This window comes from Cydia fagiglandana, chromosome 14, assembly GCF_963556715.1.
Source record: "Cydia fagiglandana chromosome 14, ilCydFagi1.1, whole genome shotgun sequence".
NCBI classification, from domain to species: Eukaryota; Metazoa; Arthropoda; class Insecta; order Lepidoptera; family Tortricidae; genus Cydia; species Cydia fagiglandana.
Window position 1 is genome coordinate 8,729,790 of NC_085945.1, and position 22,031 is coordinate 8,751,820.

Consider the following 22,031-nt stretch of genomic DNA (forward strand, 5'->3'; position numbering starts at 1 on the left):
CCTAACTGTTGAATGTACAGTCGCTAACAGATATATCGGAGCGGCCAAGGTGTTCACAATATCTGAACACGCACTCTAACGCCCTGACAATAGAGGTGTGTTCAGATGATTGTGTGCACCTTGGCCGCTCCGATATATCTGATGGCGACTGTACATAATCTGTTGCTGTTTATTTTATTTATTTATTTATTTAAACTTTATTGCACAGTAAAAAATTGTACAAAAGGCGAACTTAATGCCAGAAGGCATTCTCTACCAGTTAACCTTTGGGCCAAACAGTTTGCACATAATCATTTCGTAACTTCAAACATGCAGAAAAAAATGTTTACATAAACAGAATGTATGTAGGTACAGTCAACTGCAAAAATATGGGTGCACACATCATCTCAAAAATATATCCCATAGCTCTTATGTCAACGAATTAAGAACTATGGGACATATTTTTTTTAATAAGTTGGCTACACCCATATGTTTACAGTTGACTGTACATATTCATTGAATGTACAGTCAACATCAGAAATAAGTAGGCGGGCAAATGTTTAGGAGAATAAGTTCCTGACTATATATAGTTGTATTATAAGAGGGAAAGGGTGTTCATTTAGTTATCTGCAATAATTTATGGTGTGTTCATTCATTCAATCATTCATTAATTCATTCAAGATTTTTGTATTTTTTTAATTACTTCATTGTAAATTTATATTTTTTCGTCGAAAATAACCGTAACCGATTATAACCGATATTCGGTTATTTTTCGGGCATAACCGTAACCGAAACCGGTTATGAAGTTTGGCCGGTTATTGCATTCCCTGGTCATAGTGATTACTGACTAACTTTTACTAAGGAACCAACCCCGAAATCACGAAAAAAAATTGGCTGTTTCATATAGGCTGTCGGACCTTAATATTTAAATTATTTTTTTTATTATTTTATGCGATTTCGGGGTTGGTCCGATAGAAAAAGTTGGTCAGTATGAGTGTTTGACCTACATATTCAGCCCGTAAATTATTGCAAGTGACTAAATAAATACCCTGTATAGGTAAGTATTTGCAAATGAAACTAATATGTATCAACTTTGTGTGGTAGTCAGTGTTAAAAATCGATGTAAATTCATTGTAGTTCTTTATCATACAAGCGACAAAATACTAAGAGATCGATTGTGTCACACTAAAGTGTCATTCTATGGAACTTGCTAACTATGTAAACAAAAGTCACTAGTAAATTCATCATTCTTTGACAATTTCAATATGGCGGTTTGTATATAATTATGATTAGCAAGTTCCATAGAATGCTTTGATCTCGGACTGTCTAGAACACAAAATGACTAGTGTAATATTTTGCCTATATCTCTTTTAGTCTATATCGCAAACGGTCTAGAACACAAAATGACCACATATAGGTAGGTTAGGTTCGTTAGTTAGCTTTTAATGGCCGAAGGCCAAACCGCACAGAAATAGGAGCCCCGCGGCAGCGGGGCTCCGTCGACATCGCTAACGTAAAGATAAACCGACGAAATGTAGGTAAATAAAGGTCTAAATAATTGTAGTCATTTTGTGTTCTAGACCGTTTGCGATGTAGACTGAAAGGGATATAGGCAAAATATTACACTAGTCATTTTGTGTTCTAGACAGTCCGAGACCAACCCCGTAGAATTATACTTTTCTTGTGACAAGGTAGGAACAGCGAACTGCTAAATTGCATGGACATATGTATATGGAATTCATTCATAAAGTAGGTACGTGTCATTTTAATTACTGACTCTACCAACACACTTACCCCCTTATTAATAAAACTTTAGGGGCCTGATTTAGTTAAATTATGTTTTACCCTTTCTTACAAATACATAAGTCAAAATGTCAGATAAAGACAAACGATTATTAGCTAATTGAGGCTTGTAGCGCGTTTATGAATAAGGGGGTTAGGAGATAATAGAGTCAGACCAAGAATAGTCTGCAGCGGATTTGATAGCCCACGCAGGGCAAGTGTTATTTTAAACGTCAAACTTCTATGAAATTATGACGTATAAATAAGACTTTTTTGGTCCGACTCTAAAATTAGGACGAGTAAAAATAAAACGCACATTTCAAACCAGTTTCTTTATTTCGTGTTCATCATTTTAATACAACATACGAGTAAATTTATCATCAGATATTATTTATCAATTCTTAAGAGCTAACTTAATTATGACCTGAATAACAAGTATGTATGTATGAGTATTTGAAGGCGCGAGTCATCCGCGCCGAACGAGTGTTACATTTGTTTCTGTCATTTCAGGTTGGAGAGAAGGAGATGACGCTACTCACTTGGCGCGAATGTAAACGCGGCCCACCAATGCGCCTGAATGATCCATGGATACATTATAAACGATCTATGAACCATTATAATTAGTAGAAAGTTGTTCAACCCACACAGTTCAGTTCGCATTCGAAGACAAATCAACCAATAACAAAGTCTTATTATTTTTAAAACCCTTAAAAATTGGAATGTTCAGATTATAAATATTAATTGGAAAACATAAGACTTTGACAACTTTTTCGGTTATAATATTAGAAACAAATTAGATAGATTACATACAGTCGATCTTAAATATGAACATAATAAAATTATCAAAAACACAAAACTCGCTGGTTCACACGAAAAACAAGGGATAGTGAAAAACGCATTGTCGTTGAACATAATTTTACGAAGACTCTCCGTAAAGGTTATAAACAAAACACTCAGCTATATTCGACAACCATCAACTAACACAGATTCTACATATTTCCCGTAGACACACATATGTTTCGGAAACGAGCATCAGAGAGGAAACCAAACAACACATGTTTCGGAAACGAGCATCAGAATGGAAACCTAACAACGAGGTAAAATGGCGGCAGGGCCGACAGTGACTAGAGAAAAGAAGTATCTCGAAGACTCCGTGAAAAGAAATTAAACCACGAAACTTATCCAACGCAGCTCGTGAAACTAAGAAGTAACTTAGTAGCTAACCTAACCTGAAGTTGACTAGCTTCGAGTAAGCAAAAATACAAATAAATATTATCTCCTACAGAATTTGAGATTGTGACTTCTGCGTGTCTATCACGCGATTTGGAAAGTCTTCACAATATTCAACAATAGAGGAAGACGATTCATGTGTTCTGTTCTTTATTATTTGGTCTACGCACAGTTTATATTGACAAAATGATCATAGTATGTACTCGTATTAGAATAAATAAAATAATGCGGAGGGATTCTATAGGTAAGTAATTCCGGCAAAATACTCGTAACTTCACTTTTCATAAAATCTCTTGGATATATCGGTGCTTATTTCACAAGATTCAAGAAACATATAACAACAGTTAAATATCAAGCTGGTTTTTGCAGGTCCAAGACGAAGATAGACAAACAGCAGAAGTCAGAAATCCGAATTTAACAAATAAAAAACCACTCACAAGGGATAACATGGGTGCGTATAACAGAAGTGCGGAAAGGAACCGTGAGGTGGGTATACATGGATGTGCAATAGGCGGAGTGTAGTAGGTAAGGTAGGTCAGTTCGAGGACTGTCGACACGATCTAAAACATGAACACTAACAACTAAATCATTTGCCACGATCAAACTGCTTTGTCGCCGAGAACTGAGCAAACGCTAGCTGATCCAGAGAAAAATCAAAGAAGCAAGAGTGATCCGTGGCAATGATGAATACCACACGTTTAGTTTAAATCCTACACAGTTATAAACCTTAATGTACCGATTAGCATTCAAGTTCATTATGAAAAAATATATCATTGGAAATATTTTTCAACTTCTCTCCTTAATTTCAAACCACCCAAGAACATCTTAATTATGCATGTGACAACCGTTTTTTATAACTACATGTATCCCTAACAACACTTTGGCAACAAATAGTATTTTTGTTCAGTATCCCGTCAATCAAACGGTTGACTTTGCTGCAGCATAGGTAACTGTAGTCACACACTCGGAATCAAAGAAAATACTGGTGGCTGTCACTTAGGTGTTAAGATACATTTAGTGGTGACTCCGCTGATAGCCGCAAAGTATTCTTGGACTCCGAACGGCAATGACAATCAGTTGTCTGTGCACAGTTATCAATGTTATCATTATCCTTACCGCGGATTTTTCCAATCTTTTATCGCTTTGATTCATCGTCTTAATAGGAGACAGAGAAGTCGACAGAAGATGAAAATACATAGATAATGTAACATCACTCAGGTAGTCCACCAGCAGACCTCATACAAATTTGGCTAATCAATTACATAATACAATACCTACCCCTTCGGCTTGTAGACTACCCCAGTATCGAAGCAAACTGAAGCTTACCTAACCGATAAAAACAAATATCCAGGATTTTTCTTTTTTTTTTCTCTTTTCTTTTTCTGTGATCAGTCTTAAAATTGAGTCATACCATCTAACTAAGAAATGATGAACCCTTAAAGTTACCTTAAACCATTGCTAGGCCAGAACTATAACTTCGGAATTTGAGGTGAGGTTGTGTGGTACTTTTATATAAATAGTGGAAGTGTGTCAAGAGCTATTTGAGGGAGATAAGTATAAAAAGTAGATAATATTAGTGTAGACGATCTGTCTGTCTGATTATACTACATGGCCTGCGTATGTACTCGCTGCCACACCACCGTACATCACTACAATAAAATGGGAAAGGGAAATTTTAACTGTCTAAGGAAAAGGCTTCTTCTCCACTAGTAAGGCTCTCGGGGAAACTAGTTTACACCATACTTAACACATACATTATTGGTTTTAGAGTAATCAACATTGAATAGTTTTCATTTTAATATTAATCTTATTACTAAAGAGTACAAAAAATAAAGGAAATTTTATGAATACCTATGAAAAACAACAAGTTATCAGCGAAATCATCGCATATCTTATTAGAACAACATTGTTTTTTCGTTACAGTAACATTTCACGCTTACAATGTATAGATGTGAAGTAACAGTCGCCGGCGCAGACTGCCCTCCCCTCCCGTCTCCCCCAACCCCCGGCCGACCGCAGTACCCCCCAACAATCCTTTATCTACAATTCGCGATTGTTTCCCTTCGATTATCCTCAAAGTATCAAAAATATCTGCTGAAACAGCCCTTTCCCTTAGAGAAAACTCGATAGAGTTACATCTTGAACAGTCTCAAAGTAACTAATGAGTAGGTAACAAGTATCAAACGTGTTAAATGGGGATATGCACGAATCGAAATATTGAAATCAACAATTATCATTAAGTTAAGACATAGGATGTAGATATAGCGATCCTACTCTACCAACATCTAGCCTAGACGAAGGTTACCATACAAGTTAAGATATAGCACTTACATTAAACAGTTTGATAATGCTTCATATTGAAATGTGAAATTTTTAATCTGTACAAAATTCAAATGTCTTTTTAATAAAAGGATAACACATTCCTTCGTATTTAAGGCCACGGCGCAAAATGGTGTTTCAGTAGATTAAAGTTAAGACTGAATTTAACATTTAAGTTATTAGATGTCATTAAATACTAATGACTGGCCTTATTTACAGTGTTCAGTGCAGTGCATGCGATACATAACCATACGTTGGCTTGATTAGCAAGTCTGATTCGAGTATGAAGCGAAATCGCGTGTTACATTTAAAATTAAGTAGTGCAAAAGCACTTTTCTCGTGGAAAAGTTAGAACCGAGCGCTTGCTTCTTAAGAATATTCCTGACTACATTACCGGGATAGCATGGCTTGAAGACTGTTATTACTAGATCCATAAAAAATATTGGTGCCAGACTCACACGGTTCGAAGCTCAAGATGTGCCTTAATCACTAAACTAACATAGACAATGCGATATCTAAAAATACACACTACTCCATACACTAAGTAGGATATAATTTACTTTACTCATCATAAGCATTGTGTTCTCCTTACAACTGGCAGGATGGCATTAATTAAATGTGTAAAATCGATTTGTGTGTGGACAATTTAAGCATCATATAACTAATTTAGGTTAAAACTTACGTGCATACACAGTTACATTTAATTATCTAAAAGCATTTATCTTTGGCGACTAGCTCCGTTAAGAAAGATTCCAAAATCCTTGCTCGCCTCGCCCCACCAATACTTCATCAGTCCTTAACGAAAACGGTATCTTGTGCTATTAGTTTCTTTTAATTTTCAAATGTCACCACTAAGTGGAAGATATGTGCGTCCCGACGGCGGGGACTATTTCCTATTAAACCTTTTATTATTTTAACATGCGTAATCCAAAACTGAGTAGTATTGTCCATAATAATATCAAACAAAAACTTCAATTTCTCGTATATACTTCACTAACCGTTCAGGTCCTCATCCTCACTCCATTCGATTAATAATAAAACGTTACTTGATATGTCATTAGCTACACCATAATTTTTCTATGCAGTTTCATTTGGAATCTTTCCAGTACAAAAATTATTATTTCTTAACTAAAATCACACATCTTACAATAGTAGTAAATATATCTAACACGTCATAAAAACATCGAAATCGATGGTGACCATTTCCATTGGCCGTCTTTTTCGTTCAGAATGTGACATCTGACAACTACTATCTGTTATCATCATCATCGATCTCTATGGCAGAAGAAGGGGCAACGAAACGCATAGAACCATAAAATGTACGCCTATATTTAAATATACTATCAATATCATGATAGAATCCATATCATATTATCCACGAACTCTCAAAACTTTGCCACTAAAAAAATTTCTTTCCTCTTGAGAAAATAAATACTATTATATGCAAACGTTTCAACTAACTTAAGCGATAGTAAAATATTTTTTACAATAAAATGTATCATAAAATTCAAACGCGAGTTAAAACAGCGTAGTTTTCTCTGAGGATGGATGGTTTGTGCTCGTGTGTGCTTTGTAAATTTCTCCTTAACTTACAACAATCACATTTTTGACATGAGTGTCCGGACGAGGAGAGCCGCGGACTCGAATATTGCCCGTCGGGACCGTCCACGGCCGCGTCCCCACCCCGCACCTTGTAATGAATTTACTTTCATTCACTTTAAAACAACGTCAGTCATCGATTTCAGTAAAATCATTGAATACATTCTTTCAAGAAAAAATACTCCAAAAATCAAGTGAAATACCAACGTTCTGTGCAATTCACTAAAATATTCAATTAGCGAAATGGAATTCAACAATGATACAACACCGCCGTATAAATCACAATATTCCTTAAAAGCGGTGTTTAAATATTACAATTATTCAAATACAATGACAATTTAATAAGAAAATGAATGCAATTCCTGAGCTTACGCATACGAGAGTACGCGACAGTAGAAGCGACAATGATATTTACAAACTTTGCATAATACATATCAACGTACCGTTAAGTTCTATCAAATTCAACGACGCTCTACGTAATATACTTAATAATGACCAAACCGTCAACCACATACAATCTGACAAGCTAACATCGCTACAATATTTCTACCTTGATGAATACATTAACAGGTGTATTTATTAACTGCCACAAAAGTATCGATTCCAAACAATGTTAAGAGTATACGCCTACGGATATGGTTACGGTAGACCCTTAGTCGAACCTGGAGGCCGAACTGTCGCCCCAACAACAAATTCAATGTCTCGCTAAAGTATGTCCCTAACAACAATCCTAAATAACATCTTATTAATTAGCGACCTATCGTTGACTCGTTATTCATAAAAAAATACACACTTTAATTCTTAGCGTCCTTCATTCTGCTGTTTACCTTTACTCTTGTTCTGTGCCCGGCTCCCTTACTCTACCACTAATCCTAAGAATGACATTATCTAACATATTTACATTATTTTCTACACACTTCCTGGCAATCGTGATGTTGATATCGGAAATAATTTTTCTGGGTGATGATGGGACGAAGTAGCTATAAGCTTGAAATTTCATCAATGAGCACGAAGACTTTTGGAAAATTTTAATGCATTTTAGATTCATGACTTCAAAGCGGTTAAATTGTATTTAGTAAATTTTAAAGTTAAAAGCAGCAGAGTTAATTTACTTTGTAATACTCGTATCAGTGCAATAAATGTTACAAATGATTGTAATGAATGTGATATTTGTACACTGACTATTAATTAAGGAAATGTATACAATATAAAGTTTGATGAAAAATAAACTGGACCAAATAATGGTTTTATTGTATCTTAAATTTTAACCTTAAGAAATCTGCTGAGTATAAAATTATAAACAATTGAGTAAGCCTAGTTAGTGCTTACGTTTATCTAATAGGTGCTAAAGTTAGTAGTAAAATGTTCCCTAGAGTAATTGACTTGGAAATAGTGGTTTTGGTTAGCGCTTTTCATTAAAAAGCAGGTGCTGAAGGGCATCCAAGAATCCAAATCAGGTAAGTCTAGTAAGTGGAAAAGTAAAGCTTATTCGGGTTACAAAGTTAAGACTTATGTTAAGTAGTACAAATCGTTCTTATCACGAAGATTATAGCCTATAATCATAAGAATATGTATTTTTACTCGAGTTCTGTGAACAATTATGTCGTACCGCCCAATTCACTGAGAAGCTTGGTTAAAATCGAGTTGGCAAACTAAATATGTAGACAATACTTTGACTACCAACCATTACATGACAAATTAGATACATGTGCTTCTACACTAAGTACAAAAGTAGCTAAGACCTTAAATAATTGTTCCTTTCTGCATAAATAATATAGCAATAGTAACAAAGTTTCTCGTTTGAACATCAATTAGCATCTTTCTTTTGGTTACATCTACTCAAACGAAATATTTAGTTTGCCAATTGTGATGAGATAATATAAAGTAACATATAAAGGAAAAAAAACTAGTAAGTGAATAAATAGGTACTACAGGAAACTATGCTCTAGTACTGAAAAAAGTAAGTAACTATAACGTGCGAGTCCCGTCATTCTGCCTTTCTCACATGATCAATTTTCTCACATGACAAGAGAAAGAAGAGGAGAAAGTCACGTGACTATAATTTTATTACGTAAATATTTAGTTTGGAGTCTCATTGTCCAATAAAGACAGTGTTGCTAACTCCGTTTTGAATCCAAGAAAAACTAAATCTCCACGCACACCTTATTGTTGTTTGGCTATAAAATTTAAAATATCTACTTAAGTTTGTGCTCCAAAGGTATCTAAAGCTGGAATGTCTTTGGGCCATAGTGTCAAGTCATGACTTATACGCAATGTTAAATAAATACAAATCCATGGACGCTTCAATTTTCAAATGACTAAAAATTGCGTTTATTTTTATTGTCAAGATGAGTTGCTTAAATAAAAAAAAAGTATAAATAGCTACACGTCATTTGAAACACACGATTATTATTAAATATAAATAATAGTAAGACGCAATAGTTTGTATTTATTTCCATTGCAGTACTTTGGCCGCTTTGTGAATGTTCTAAATAAATGTGTAACGTAGGTACTTAATACTAAAGCAATACTTACGAATCTCATGCCAACGCTTGTTCCCCAACACCAACTGTTTGAAAGTAGGTAATACTTATCAAATGCACACACACGATCAAACACACACGCACACGGTCCTATCACCACACCATCTGGTTCAATTTTACAAAACTCGAAATATTTCGTTGCCAATATGGAACACATAAATATTATTTGTGAAAAGTTAGTTTTGTAAAATAAACCAAAACGTTTGTGCTAAAAAATCGATTTGACGTAAAACTATTAGGTGTTTAAACAAAGATATTAAAAATATTGGCGTAAGTAGCAACTGTCGTTACCACAGCATAACATAGAGGTGCAATAATTCAAATATTGTTGTAAGTAGTGAAAAATAGAAGTAGTGCAGGGTTATTTTAGACATTGTTTAAATGTGTTTATTTTACTAGCATTATCATAAAAATCAGAGGAAACATCTAGGATAAATTGTTTTATTTTCTTCTATGAAATATAGCAGATAGGTAGATTAATTAGCACAAACATGCTTTTTTTTCTAATCGGTCGCAGCTAATTTAGCTACAACTAAAGTAACTGCGACCAAGAATAGGAACACTACTGAAGCACTACTCGGGCAAAATCAAAATAAAACACACATTAAAACTGCAATGAATTGGTATTATTAAAAAAGCAATTATACAACAAAAATAATTCAAAACAAAACGATGTACATTAATTTAAAGAACAATTGTTTATACAAATAATTAAAAAAATATAATAATTATAACAACAAACATCGACAAAATATATTTAAAGACAAAACATATTTCAATTTTTAATCAGTCCTCAAGCTTTAGAAATGCAATTTTAAGAATGAAATGTTATTCGTACAGAAAATCATTTTTTTTAACTTATATTATGCAAAAACACAAAAAGGTAAATGTGAACGAAACTTGTAATAATAATTCAATAGGCATAACTTAAAATACCATATTAGGTTAAAAATAAAATAACTCATTACCGTCATAATTAAAAAAAATGTTCGAAAGGATTACACTGCTTTACATTGAAGGTGTAGGTGTAGTTGTCATAATTTGCAAATCTTACGATAAAATTTTGATACTATTCTATACTTAATATAAATATAATACGTTGTAACGATCTCAATTAAGTAGAAGCGTATGTAGTTACTGAAGTCATTCGTAAACATTACGACAGGATTACATGATGTAGATATTGTAGATGGATCGGATATTTTTTTGTTTGTATACAATGATGGCGTAATTTTTACGAATGAAACTTTTGCAAAGTCTAAATGATTGTATTCACCTTGTTTCGCGTAACCTCAGTTCATTTAGATGAATTGTGCATAGTATTATAAACTAAAATAATCGGTCAAGGTTGGTAAAGCAACTATAGATTTTATCAGATGACACATTGGAATGAAATGAAGTATGTTGGAACAATTCATCAAAATGGAGTGAGATGAAGCAGGCTACGGCAGCTAAAATCGCAATCAATAGACCTTCACTCAACTCGATTCAGTAGATTAAGTGAAATACAATATTAACGTCCGATCTTAGGAATGGTAATAATTTACTAGGAACAGGGCAGCCTACATTAAATCATTGGTGACTCATCACTGAAATTTCGACTCTAGAGATCTGAAAATAAATTCTACTTCACCTAATCTAGTGAGTATCCAAATTTAAAAACGAAATTTTACTATTGAATCGAAGACGCGTCGTGATTGGCAGTACGTGCGTGGGTCGCAATTTTTGAAAAAAAAAAGAAGCATAAAGAAAATCTGCTGTTTCAGAATGCTAACGATAGTGCAAATGTGCAAAAGATAAAATGAATTAAAATAAAATGCGAACCAAATGTAGCGACTAAATACTCAGTTCATAATAATCGAAACACAATTGCACTAACGAGTAAGATGTACGATCGAGTTCATCGGAGGCTTATAATTAGATTCCGTAGTCAAAGTTGTATGGTACATATTTACAAACGATACTAAATATTATTTATTAAATCACAACAAAGTTGTATGGCACATGTGTTGCAGGTAGGCGAGGCCACGACCCGAGCCCTCGCGACGCGCCTTCAATCATTAAACAGATTAACTGTAGAACATTGGAATATCACCGAACTCATCATAACCTAAGCAATATACTAATGCAGATCAAAAATTAAGAAATAGATCCACCGACCGTAATAGACGGATCGAATCAGATCTCTTCACTTGTCATAGATTCAGCGATTAAAAATAACTAAAAACGATTATTCACTAAGAAAACCAAAACTATTGAAATCAAACTAAAATAATTCTGCTAACACACTCACACACGGTAATGAAGTAAAAAATAATAGTATAATATTCATAAAATACAAAAAAGTAAACGTTACACATGCACCGTATAATACTACTGCTACAAAAATAAAGTTGTTTCCACATAAAAAAATATCTTACCAGAATAACAAATTGCATAGTTATTTTATTTGTATACCGAGTGAGCTATAATACTCCAGTAAGTAGTGAAACGCTAGTTACACGCGTATCGAAATCTCAAAAATTATAATTATTTAAAAAAAGTCTAGCGAGACGACCATTTCCTAAAGTGCTCTACTAGTTACTACCGTGTCCAATTACTAAAAACATATTCAATTACTAGATTTGTATAAAAACGAACAATATTATTATCAACCAAATGTTACTTATCTTTAAAACAACGAAAACATGAATTTCAGGTCCGTGGGCTCTCAGTGACTAGGCGGTACTGACATCGGTCGGGACAGAAGTCTTCCAACAAATATAAAGAAACTACAGCCATTTCATTCATAACTTATTAACATCATAATCTAAAATGCTTTATAATACTCAAGGTTCATGTTGGAAGAGGAGTGGCGTATCTAATTCGGAACTGAGCTGAGGTCTATAAAACATTTTCGATCAGTCACAGTTTTGTGGCATCAAAACTTTCCGTTCCACATATGTAGAACGACATAAGGAAAGGACCTGTAGCATTGCTCGAGTTAACATAGTGTCCAAGGAACGCCGCAGTCAACTTTGTCATTGATAAAACCCCTACCATCACTTTCCCTAAATTTTGTAACTACATCAAGAAGGTAGTAACTAATGATTGTCCACATTAGCTCAATCAATTTAACACTTACCTAATAATAATGTAACAACTTCTTACTTAGTTTCATAATCATATTTCCATCGACACAGAATAAGTGCTAATCAAAAACAGGAAGTGCCATTGTGCCGAAGAATATCTTACAACTAACAACAATACCGCTCGATGCTCTCTTATTACGATAAAATCACACGCTTAACGCCTAACAATTTGTTAAGTAATAATAGTTAAAATATTGGTCCAACAAATGGGCTAAATAATACAAATGCCCTTAATATTCATCCCTAATTTAACGATGTGGGATATGAAAAAATATTATTCAATAGATCAAAAAATGATAGGGTCGAGAACACCGTTCGTTATGCTTGGATCGATTCAACGGAATAATCTCCATCCTTTAAATAGGTACTCGAATAACAATGTCAATACTATGACTAATCTCATTACAGTTCCGAAATAATACATACAGAGATTTTATGCCAAAAACTATTTTAAGAATTCCCATCGTTAGTTGAATTGATCACATCGAGACAGCCGCAGCACTTGCACTTACAAAAACTATCAAGTACCATTAATTCACATCAAAATTGTCACATGCAACTATTCAAAAATTGACTCATCTGGCCGATCCGTTCACTTGCAAGTTATTTGCGATTCAACAAATGGTTTTTTGGCTTATAGTTCATCGGTCAATCCGATCTGATGTGATCAGAGCGGGGGGCTCACATACCTATAGGCGGCACTTGCACGTAGCGATAGATATAGAGCCGGTAGTCCTTGCTGGCGAGAACGACGGAGCCGTCGTCCATCAAGGCCACGTCGAAGCACTGCGCGTGCTTCACCTTGCTTTCAAGAGCGGACACCAGTTGCCCGTCCTGAGTAAAGATCGTCAAGTTGAAGTTGTTGTGATTGTCCGCGATCAGGATCTCGCCGGCGGCGTTAATTCCTACACCTATCGGGTAGTTAGTCACGCCTTCGCCTCCTATCTGGCGCAGATAGATCCCCTCATAGTTAAACACCTTGACACAATGCGCGCGGTTGTCGCTAATGAATATCTCCTGCTTGTCGTTAACTACTACTCCGTTGGGGAACTCTAAATGCTTGGAGCAGCCGAATTTCTGGAGTACGTTGCCCACTTGGTCAAAGATTATGACGCGCATCACTTTGCATTCTACGACCACAATACGGCCCTTGTTGTCGACGGTAACGCCGCGAGGGTGCTGCAGAATGTTGGCGCCAAATTTACGCACAAATTGCCCATACTGATTGTAGATCTGTATTTGGTGTGTGGGGGACCTCTCAGTGACGATAATGTCGCCAGATGTGCGCACCACGGCAACTCTGTTAGGGTATAGTAGTTGCCCGTCGCGTTTGCCACATTCTCCAAATTGGAATTTGAAGCGGCCTTCCTTGTCGAAAATCTGGATGCGATGGTTGTTGGTGTCGGCGACGATGATGTCGTTTTGAGCATTGACAGCGACGCCACTGGGCTCCGTGAACTGACCCTCCATAACTCCGAACTCTCCGAATTTGCAGTGATAAATCATCTTTTGTCGTTTAATTTGGGATTTCGGTGGGAAAATGGCAGTAGAAATTAACTTGTTCGTCAGATCTAATATAGGATCATTGTGTGCGGCAGTGGTGAGTGAGTAAGGGTCATTATTGGTGGGAGGAAAGAGCGAGTCGCATCCACCATTTGACCATTTTTCATAGGGATTAATTCCATTCAAGTTGATGTCTCCAATAGCGGTAGAGAATGGTCCAAGACTCGCGCCATTATTAAATCTCTTGGAGATGATGTTGGATTCGAAAGGTGACGTAGACTGGCTAGTAGGTCCAAGAAGGCCATTGCTGTAAGGACGGTCTAAAACGCCGTTGAGTCCAGTCGGGAGGTGGATACCACCGTTTAAGCTTCCGGAACTTCCGTTGACGCTACTGCTGCTAGACGATGAGCCCCCATTCAAAAGTGAGCCGTTCGTAGGACGGGCAATAGGCGGTTGCTTGGTGGGCCCTACATTTTCGGGGTTCGAGCGGACATATCCAAATGTGTTTCGTACTCCAACTTGTATTGCCTGATAGTTCGACACAAATTCGAGTTCAGATGCTGTTTGCATGCTTTGTTCTGGGTTCGTTTGCATCAAGGTCTGCAGTTTATTATCTAATAACTTCCTGAACATTAATATTTCAGCTAAATTGGCGCATTTTGTTAGCCGCTCTACGAAGTCGCAAGTTTGATAAATTTTGTCGACAGTCTCTTGAGCTTTCTGGCCTACAACCGTCAACGCGATCTGTTTCGTTGAGAATACGCTTTCGAGTTCTTTAAGCAGTTCCTGTTTGCGCTCTTCTAGCATAGAACGGTAGAATTGGAACGTATCATTAATTTCGTTTTGAGCTTTGTGGTACTGGACTTGTAGTTTGCCAGCAGCGTGTTCGACAGTCTTGACGACGTGTCTGATCTCAGTGGCGCGGGTCTTGGCTTCGTTGACGGCGGCTTGCATGAGCTCTAATTGTTTAGGCCCAGCGTCGGACAAGTGCTCATAGTCGTGCAAAGCGGCGGGGTGCTCGATGATGGTGCACTCCTTGCACACCGGCACTGAGCATGTGCGGCAGAAGTATTTTAGAATATCATTCTTGTGTCGTGGGCAAAATGCGGTTTTATCCCCGCTCGTCGTGAGCGTAGATCCGAGCATACCCTTGTCATCCTTCAGATCTGTGAACGCCAGCACTCGGTGGCCTTCGAAGCAGTGCATGAATTGGTGCGCCATTACGCAGTTTGGGCACAGGAAATTGGCGCAGTCTACACAACGCGCTACGGCGTCTGATTCCTTTGATTTGCAGCCGGTACAGCGGGCCGAGGGCGAGTTGGTCTGGCGAGCGGACGGGAGGAGATCGGCGTCCTGCTCGACAGCGGCGGCGATCACGAGGTTAGTGAGCAGGCCGGGTACGCCAGCCGGCGGGAGCTGACTGTCCACGCGGCAAGTCACGCAGGTTACTTTGTCCGGGTGCGTCTGCTCGCGCTCTAAACAGCCGCGGCAGAAGGTGTGGAAGCAGTTGAGTACTTTCGGGTCGACGAATGTTTCCCGGCAAATGGCGCAGGTGGTGTCTAGACCGTCGAACTCGCGAAGGTCACATACAGCGGAGTCGCTCGCGGGTGGCGACGAGCCGCTTAGGGTCAGGGGCGATAAGGAGCCACGCTCCAGCGAACCTATCGAGTTGGCACCGGGCAGCGACTCAAGGGACGGGGTGCGTGAGGCCATCTTCAGGAAACCGGCATCCCTGGAACAAGTGAACAGACACGGTTAGTCATTATAAAAGAGAATGTTTTATTATACTCTTATTAGCTCTCGTTTAGGTTTGAAATATCGTCTTCCTTTTCGAATCTTCTAAGTGACGTGACGTGGCTTTAACATGTAGTACGTATTTACTCTAAAAACTTGCATGGTAGAGTCTGTGTGGAAAGAGAAGAGTCGTAGAATGTATTGGATCCCATACATTTTACGACTCGCCTCTTTCCGCACAGACTAGCCACGTCACACCTGTTATTTTGGCGAATCAAACTGCGCCCTGATTAATTCATAAAATCTGGCGTCGACTAAATGTCCTCCTGAGTCTTAGGGGGCCTTATATTAAGGCCTTTTTACAACATTTGCTTTTAACTTAGGTATAGTAAATTAGACAAGGTTCCATATTCGAAAACAAAACTAAAGCTACTTATAGTATATATATAAAAAAAAAAAAACAAATATGCCAGATCTAATAAATCGATCTTAAAAATAACTAACTTCTCTAGCATCAGTTCACAAATATCTCTAAATTATTAAGAAAACCAGTTTTTATACCTACAGAATACACATTATCATCATGTGATAAATAAGTACTGAGCCAATATCTACGACCGAACAAAATCGTTAAAGTATATTGGCACGTTTCAACATTCTAATATCAATTTAGAGCGCTATAACGTAAATGCATCTCCTGACCTTACCCGTAGCGTAGATACAAGCGCCATAAACGTGATAAATAGACAAGCTTAACTTAATATTTTGGAGCCATTTGCGAGCAGGCGGCATGCCGGAAGGAGCGGGGGCAACATCAATAACGACGGGTAGCCGAAAAGTGCATTTCAGGAACGCCTCTGGAATGTTTACATCGGCGGTGCACTCCCTACAAAGGGCCCGTTGCCATGCCAACGCATAGGGCGAATCGAAAGGGGATCGCGCTCATTCGAATTAGGGTGAGGGTGGAAATTTATTTTGACTCCCCCGTGTTTAGAAGTGTACCTAAGGGGAGATATTTGCGAGGTGAATGGCCTTGTTTTGTAGATGGTAGTCAAAATTGCTCTCGACAAAAAGGTACAGAGATATACCGGAATACTCGTGCTTAATTAGGTTGGTAGCTAACAGGTTCTAATTTCCGATAGTGCAGCTCTAGGGTAATATGGGAATTTACGGGCAGCATCCGCAATATATTACAGCGGCCGCTTAGTCCCCAGTGACAGTGACGGCTCGATTGCATTGCCTATGCGCTTCTGCATACGAAATGACCACGTTGGCTCGGCGACTAATGATAAAATTTGCAAGCGCCATTCGGTAACTATATCGTTGTCTACATTCCCTTTGAGGTATCAAAGCGATGCAGCATGCATTAAAGTGGTTTATTTGTAAGCAGGGCGATGTTTCAGGCCTGACACGGGATTATTGTGTCAGAGTCTTACATGGATACAGTTACAGGCCTTTGTTCAAGGAAGGTAGATATTGTTATTTGTTATGTATTAGGTTACATAGAGGACTTGATCAAACTAAGGTTGTTTGCAAAAGCTTTATAAAAATGTGTTATTATCGACATAGGTCAATACCTACCTCTATTTTACTATACAAATATATTAAATGTTGTTTTGACTACCCTTTTAATTGAAGTTAAACTGTCGTGAGTCGTTATATTGTTAGCAGCGCATACAATTTCTGTTTTAGAACCTATTTGGGAACAAGCATCCGCTCGTAACCGTAACTCTGCCAGCAGCATTGAGCACAATCGAAGTTTGAGCCGTTTCCCCGCACGGAGCAATTAGACGTCCATCGTTGCGTTGCAGTTCTGTCCCCGATGTATAGCTCGATCGAGATACGGTAGATATACGACGAGCCAGACACATTGTTGCGAACAAAGCCCAGGCAAAATAGGTTCCGGCTGCAATCCGAATTTCACGAGACAAAAGGCCCTCTACGTAGTTTTTGATTACTCTTGGAGCTCGCTAGAATCAATAAATACTAACAATTGGATACAGATTGAACGATTAATCCTTCAGAAATTGTTTGACGGAAACATATTTTTAAATCAACAGCAACCTCACTGAATTCGTCAGATTTTAACAAGCTTGGATTATTTTCCAATGTGAAGGATTTCGAGTAAAATATTTCGAATTATTAAGGATATTTGTAATAGCGAAATCGGGGTTAGGATATACTTGAAAATGTATGTCATTTTGCTGGCACTCTCCGGGGAGTAGCCCTTAGTCCCGCTGATATATAGTGGAATGGAAACGGTGACATCGCGTGGATTAACATCAGAATGTGGAGATTTGACTTGGTGATGTTGCTTCAAAACCGTCGAGTTGTGTAGACAACTATGTGCATAATCTTATGTGATTTGTGCTTTCTAGAGCGGGATAGGCAGGTAACCTAGTTGCTTCTAGTTTTTCTACGAATGTTTAAGATGGTTTACAATCACAAATAACGTTATACGGGAAAAAGAAGAAAGAACAAAATTGAAAGTGCCATTCAATTGCGTTTCATGTTGCTTTTACAATGAATTATACCTATATACATATACCTATTTATACTTATGTATAATTGCATGAAAATTATCAGTACGTAATTCTAATAAAATTACTTATTGCACAATCTTAGATGTCAAAGAGTTTAAAACCGGGATCAGTTTGCAAACACGTCCAGTATTCCCAGTGCGAGCAATAAGACCGCCTGAACCGACTCCGCGCTGTTGGGACCTCATTAATTGCGATTGGGTCGAAGCAGATTACGGCAACCGAAAAGGTTTCCTGATCCGTCGTAAATCACAGGCTGGAGCAGATGGAAACAGACTCAAACGTGCAGAAATTAAAGTTGACAATAGCTTGGAACGGCTAATGAGAATAGAAACGTAAGGGTGGACAGGGAGAGCATTTTAGCACCGTCGGTGAATTGTGGTCGCGCTCGCGCGTCAAGTTGGAGTGCACAATAAATAATCTGAGGCTAAAGTATTGTTTGGGAATTACATTAACTTAAGGTAACTTTGGATTTTTCTGTAAATAAAGTTTGCGCAAGGGATGATCTTGGCTTGGGCAAATTGAAAAATTCAAGTCTGTTCGGAGCGTCTATAGAATGCCGATTTGAATAAGATCAACTGCGAGCTTTCATTGAAAGGGAATAAAGATGTCTAGCGAGTGTCATAGCGGAAAATCGAAGTCTTATGATATGCGAAAAAAGAGAAAAAATACCTTTGTGTGTAGTGAGCGATTTTCAGCCGTGACTAAGAAAAATTCTATACTAAATTATATAATATCTACGTGTAAGATCCATTAAGCATACAAAACAAATAGGTACGTCAAGAGAACATTCTGGACTTAGCCCTTGTGCTTTATTAATTCTATAAATGACAGGGAATCGGCAGTAATGAGCATCGGCAGCTCATCTAACGCAGATGGCGGGGACAGATGCCGATATTAACCTTTTTAGGGAACGCTGGCTATTCCAATTAACGGCGTTACATTGTTTAACTTTTAAAGTAACAGTGCTATTATTAGAGCGCCGTTGTTTGCTATAATTAAATACGTTTAATCAACTACGGTAGTTATTGATTTTTTTTTAATGGACGTAGTTAAAGGAAATGGCTCCAATCCACGAAATTACCAAAACTGAATGACCATACAAACACGACAAACTTACTTCATAAATGGCATATATCTACAGATAAAACACGCGTTTCAACCCTCCATAAAAAAACCGGGTATCTCAAGAAAATCGTTTCATAAACCCAAATATATAATGTATCGGGTTGCCAGTTGCCATGTGTAATATGCCGGGAGACTTGAGAAGTTAAAATTCATGAGCACATGTCCGGGATGGCGTTTTTTCGAGTGGCAACATTGCGTTTACGACGTCACGAATCAACTTAATGCGTATGGCGGGACTTTTTTTAAAGTAAACATGGAACACGTACCATTAGACGCAATTTTTATGGGACAATATGAATTTTTAAGGGCTTACGTTATGTAATATCACAGATAAGCGCATGATTAAGATTTGTTAAATAGACTCATGGGCAAATTTAGAGGAAATCTTCGAGTGCACGATGTAAAATTTTTTTATAAAGTACAGTAGAACCCGCTTAAGACGATTCTGAGGGGACCTAGCAAAAAAAGCGTCTTAAACGGGAAATCGTATTAAACGTGAAATAAACTAGTAGGTATTATTTCATGTACAAATACCGTAGCGATGATAATGAGCGAATGATATCTAAGTGTAGGACTGTAGGTAGGTCACACGCGGTTAAATAATCTAGGAACACTGACGATATGCTCAACTAGAAAGTCGTGGAGTAACTAACTGCAAATCTGGGAGCGATAGAGTGCACTCCGTGGTCCATAACCGTCAAGCAGATGGGCCAGATGGCATAGCATTCTCACGGCGATAAGGACCCGACAAAAGATATTAGAAAAAAAAACCTAGGTAGGCAATAAACACATTAAAAAATGTTGGCTAACGGCGTATTGTATAACAATAAGACCGTACAACGGTTATGTCAATAACACAAACGTGCAGATGGTGCGTATCGATAATTTTAGATGGCGTATTAAGCGGGACGCAAGTCGTATTAACCGTGAAAAAAATGTATGAAAACAGGCCTAAAGTTGCAGGGACCGGCGTAAAATGGCGTATTATGCGGGAAATCGTATTAAACGTGATCGTATTAAGCGGGTTCTACTGTACTTACATAATGATTTATCTGTAGTCACACTGAGATGTTAGGATTTAAACGATGGCTCCCCGTAACATTTTAGCGGTTCAAAGCGGTATTTCCCGGGTAGCGTAATTTATTTTGTACTAACTCTAACTAAGTTATGGTTTTCTTTATCTTTGCACAAAATTGGTTACCTGAATAAATACATTTTGACACTTAAGGTGACATTCCATTTCCAACTGCAGCTGCAATACTGTTCATTTTAGTATGAAAATTGACAGTGACAGCGACGCGTTCAGTACCGGGAGTGCAGCTGCGGTTAGAAATGGAATGTTACCATTATGATAATTTTATTATGAATTGTGTTTTATTTCATTAAAGTAGAATTAACAAGATATCATTTTTTTTCTAACAAGCGTAAAATTTTAAAGTATTAAAAATCCTCATAAATATCCTACTTTTCTAGTTAAAGTGTTTTACAAAAAAAGTGCCAAGAAACCCCTGGTAAAACTTTGCTCCAATAGATTTCCAAGAATTTGCAATCTTTCAAACTTGCAAACAGTTGCCGTCTCGCTTCATACATAATATTAATAAGGGACGGGAGATTTGCATGATTCCACTTTATTGAACAAGTTTCGTCTTGTCATTCAATATTAAAGATTAAACGTAGGTACTTTCTTGTTTAAGGTTTTTGGCCGAGAAAGTATATTTGTTTTATGCAAATGTGTAGGTATATAAGGGCACATAATAGATTGTGTCGCGAGGGGGCAAAATCACATATTTACAGCGTGGGCATACGTATATTGAATCCTGAAAATCCTTGTCTTCAGGATTCAAGTTTTAACGCCCACGATGGAAATAAACCTATTGTTTTTCACATCACCTATGAGGATATTATTATGTTCTAAATATTATTTAGACTAAAAAAAATTGTGCAAAAAAGAAATAAAATAGTGTCTTGGAACAGAAAATTGTCACTTTGGTGACATTTTGAAGAAGAAAAACCCCTTTTTCGAGTGGGTGGTGTGAAAAATAATATCCTAATAATATACATTATATGTATAAGTAGGCCAAAGGGCATTTGAAGAAATAGAAGCGAATATAAAGAAGCCACAAACAACATAACATTGCAAATTGCTTTTTAATGGCGTTTAAAACGGCCCGTGTTACGTGTCCATGTTTGAAGTATAGCTTTAAAGTTGTAATTTTTAAAGGCAAACCTCAAGGTGACTCATTGCTGTCAAGTTAATGTATTCACAATGTTAGCATTGTATAGCGAGCGTAGAGTTGGGGGCCGATTTATGAATTTATACCGCTCGTTCAATAATATCTCCCCTCTACTAATAAAATTGTAAAGAGTGGCCTATACCACTAGATACCATTAGATTCCCAAAATAGACAACTACTAAAAGTGACAAAGCCCTCCAGTGGTGAAGGCACTGGACAGCTTCGTTACTTTTCAGGGTTCCGTACCCGAAGGGTAAAACGGGGCCCTATTACTAAGACTCCGTTGTCCGTCCGTCCGTCTGTCCGTCT

The 22,031-nt window shown here is 37.4% G+C and overlaps 1 protein-coding gene and 1 long non-coding RNA gene across 6 annotated transcripts in view; one reads left to right on the forward strand and one right to left on the reverse strand.

Annotated features, from left to right (window-relative positions):
* Positions 1–2,459: 2,459 nt before the first annotated feature.
* On the forward strand, positions 2,460–3,051 carry LOC134670716 (uncharacterized). Its single transcript, XR_010099113.1, has 2 exons — positions 2,460–2,763; positions 2,802–3,051. It is a non-coding gene; the product is annotated as an uncharacterized LOC134670716 (long non-coding RNA).
* A 7,005-nt stretch (positions 3,052–10,056) lies between these two features.
* LOC134670708 (brain tumor protein) overlaps positions 10,057–22,031 on the reverse strand; it is a 502,486-nt gene continuing 490,511 nt past the window's right edge. For all 5 annotated transcript variants that reach the window (XM_063528523.1, XM_063528521.1, XM_063528524.1 and 2 more), the window contains one exon: positions 10,057–15,818. In XM_063528523.1, the coding sequence (XP_063384593.1) occupies positions 13,265–15,799 (2,535 nt within the window). In that variant the 5' untranslated portion in view covers positions 15,800–15,818 and the 3' untranslated portion in view covers positions 10,057–13,264. The remainder of the gene's footprint in view (positions 15,819–22,031) is intronic.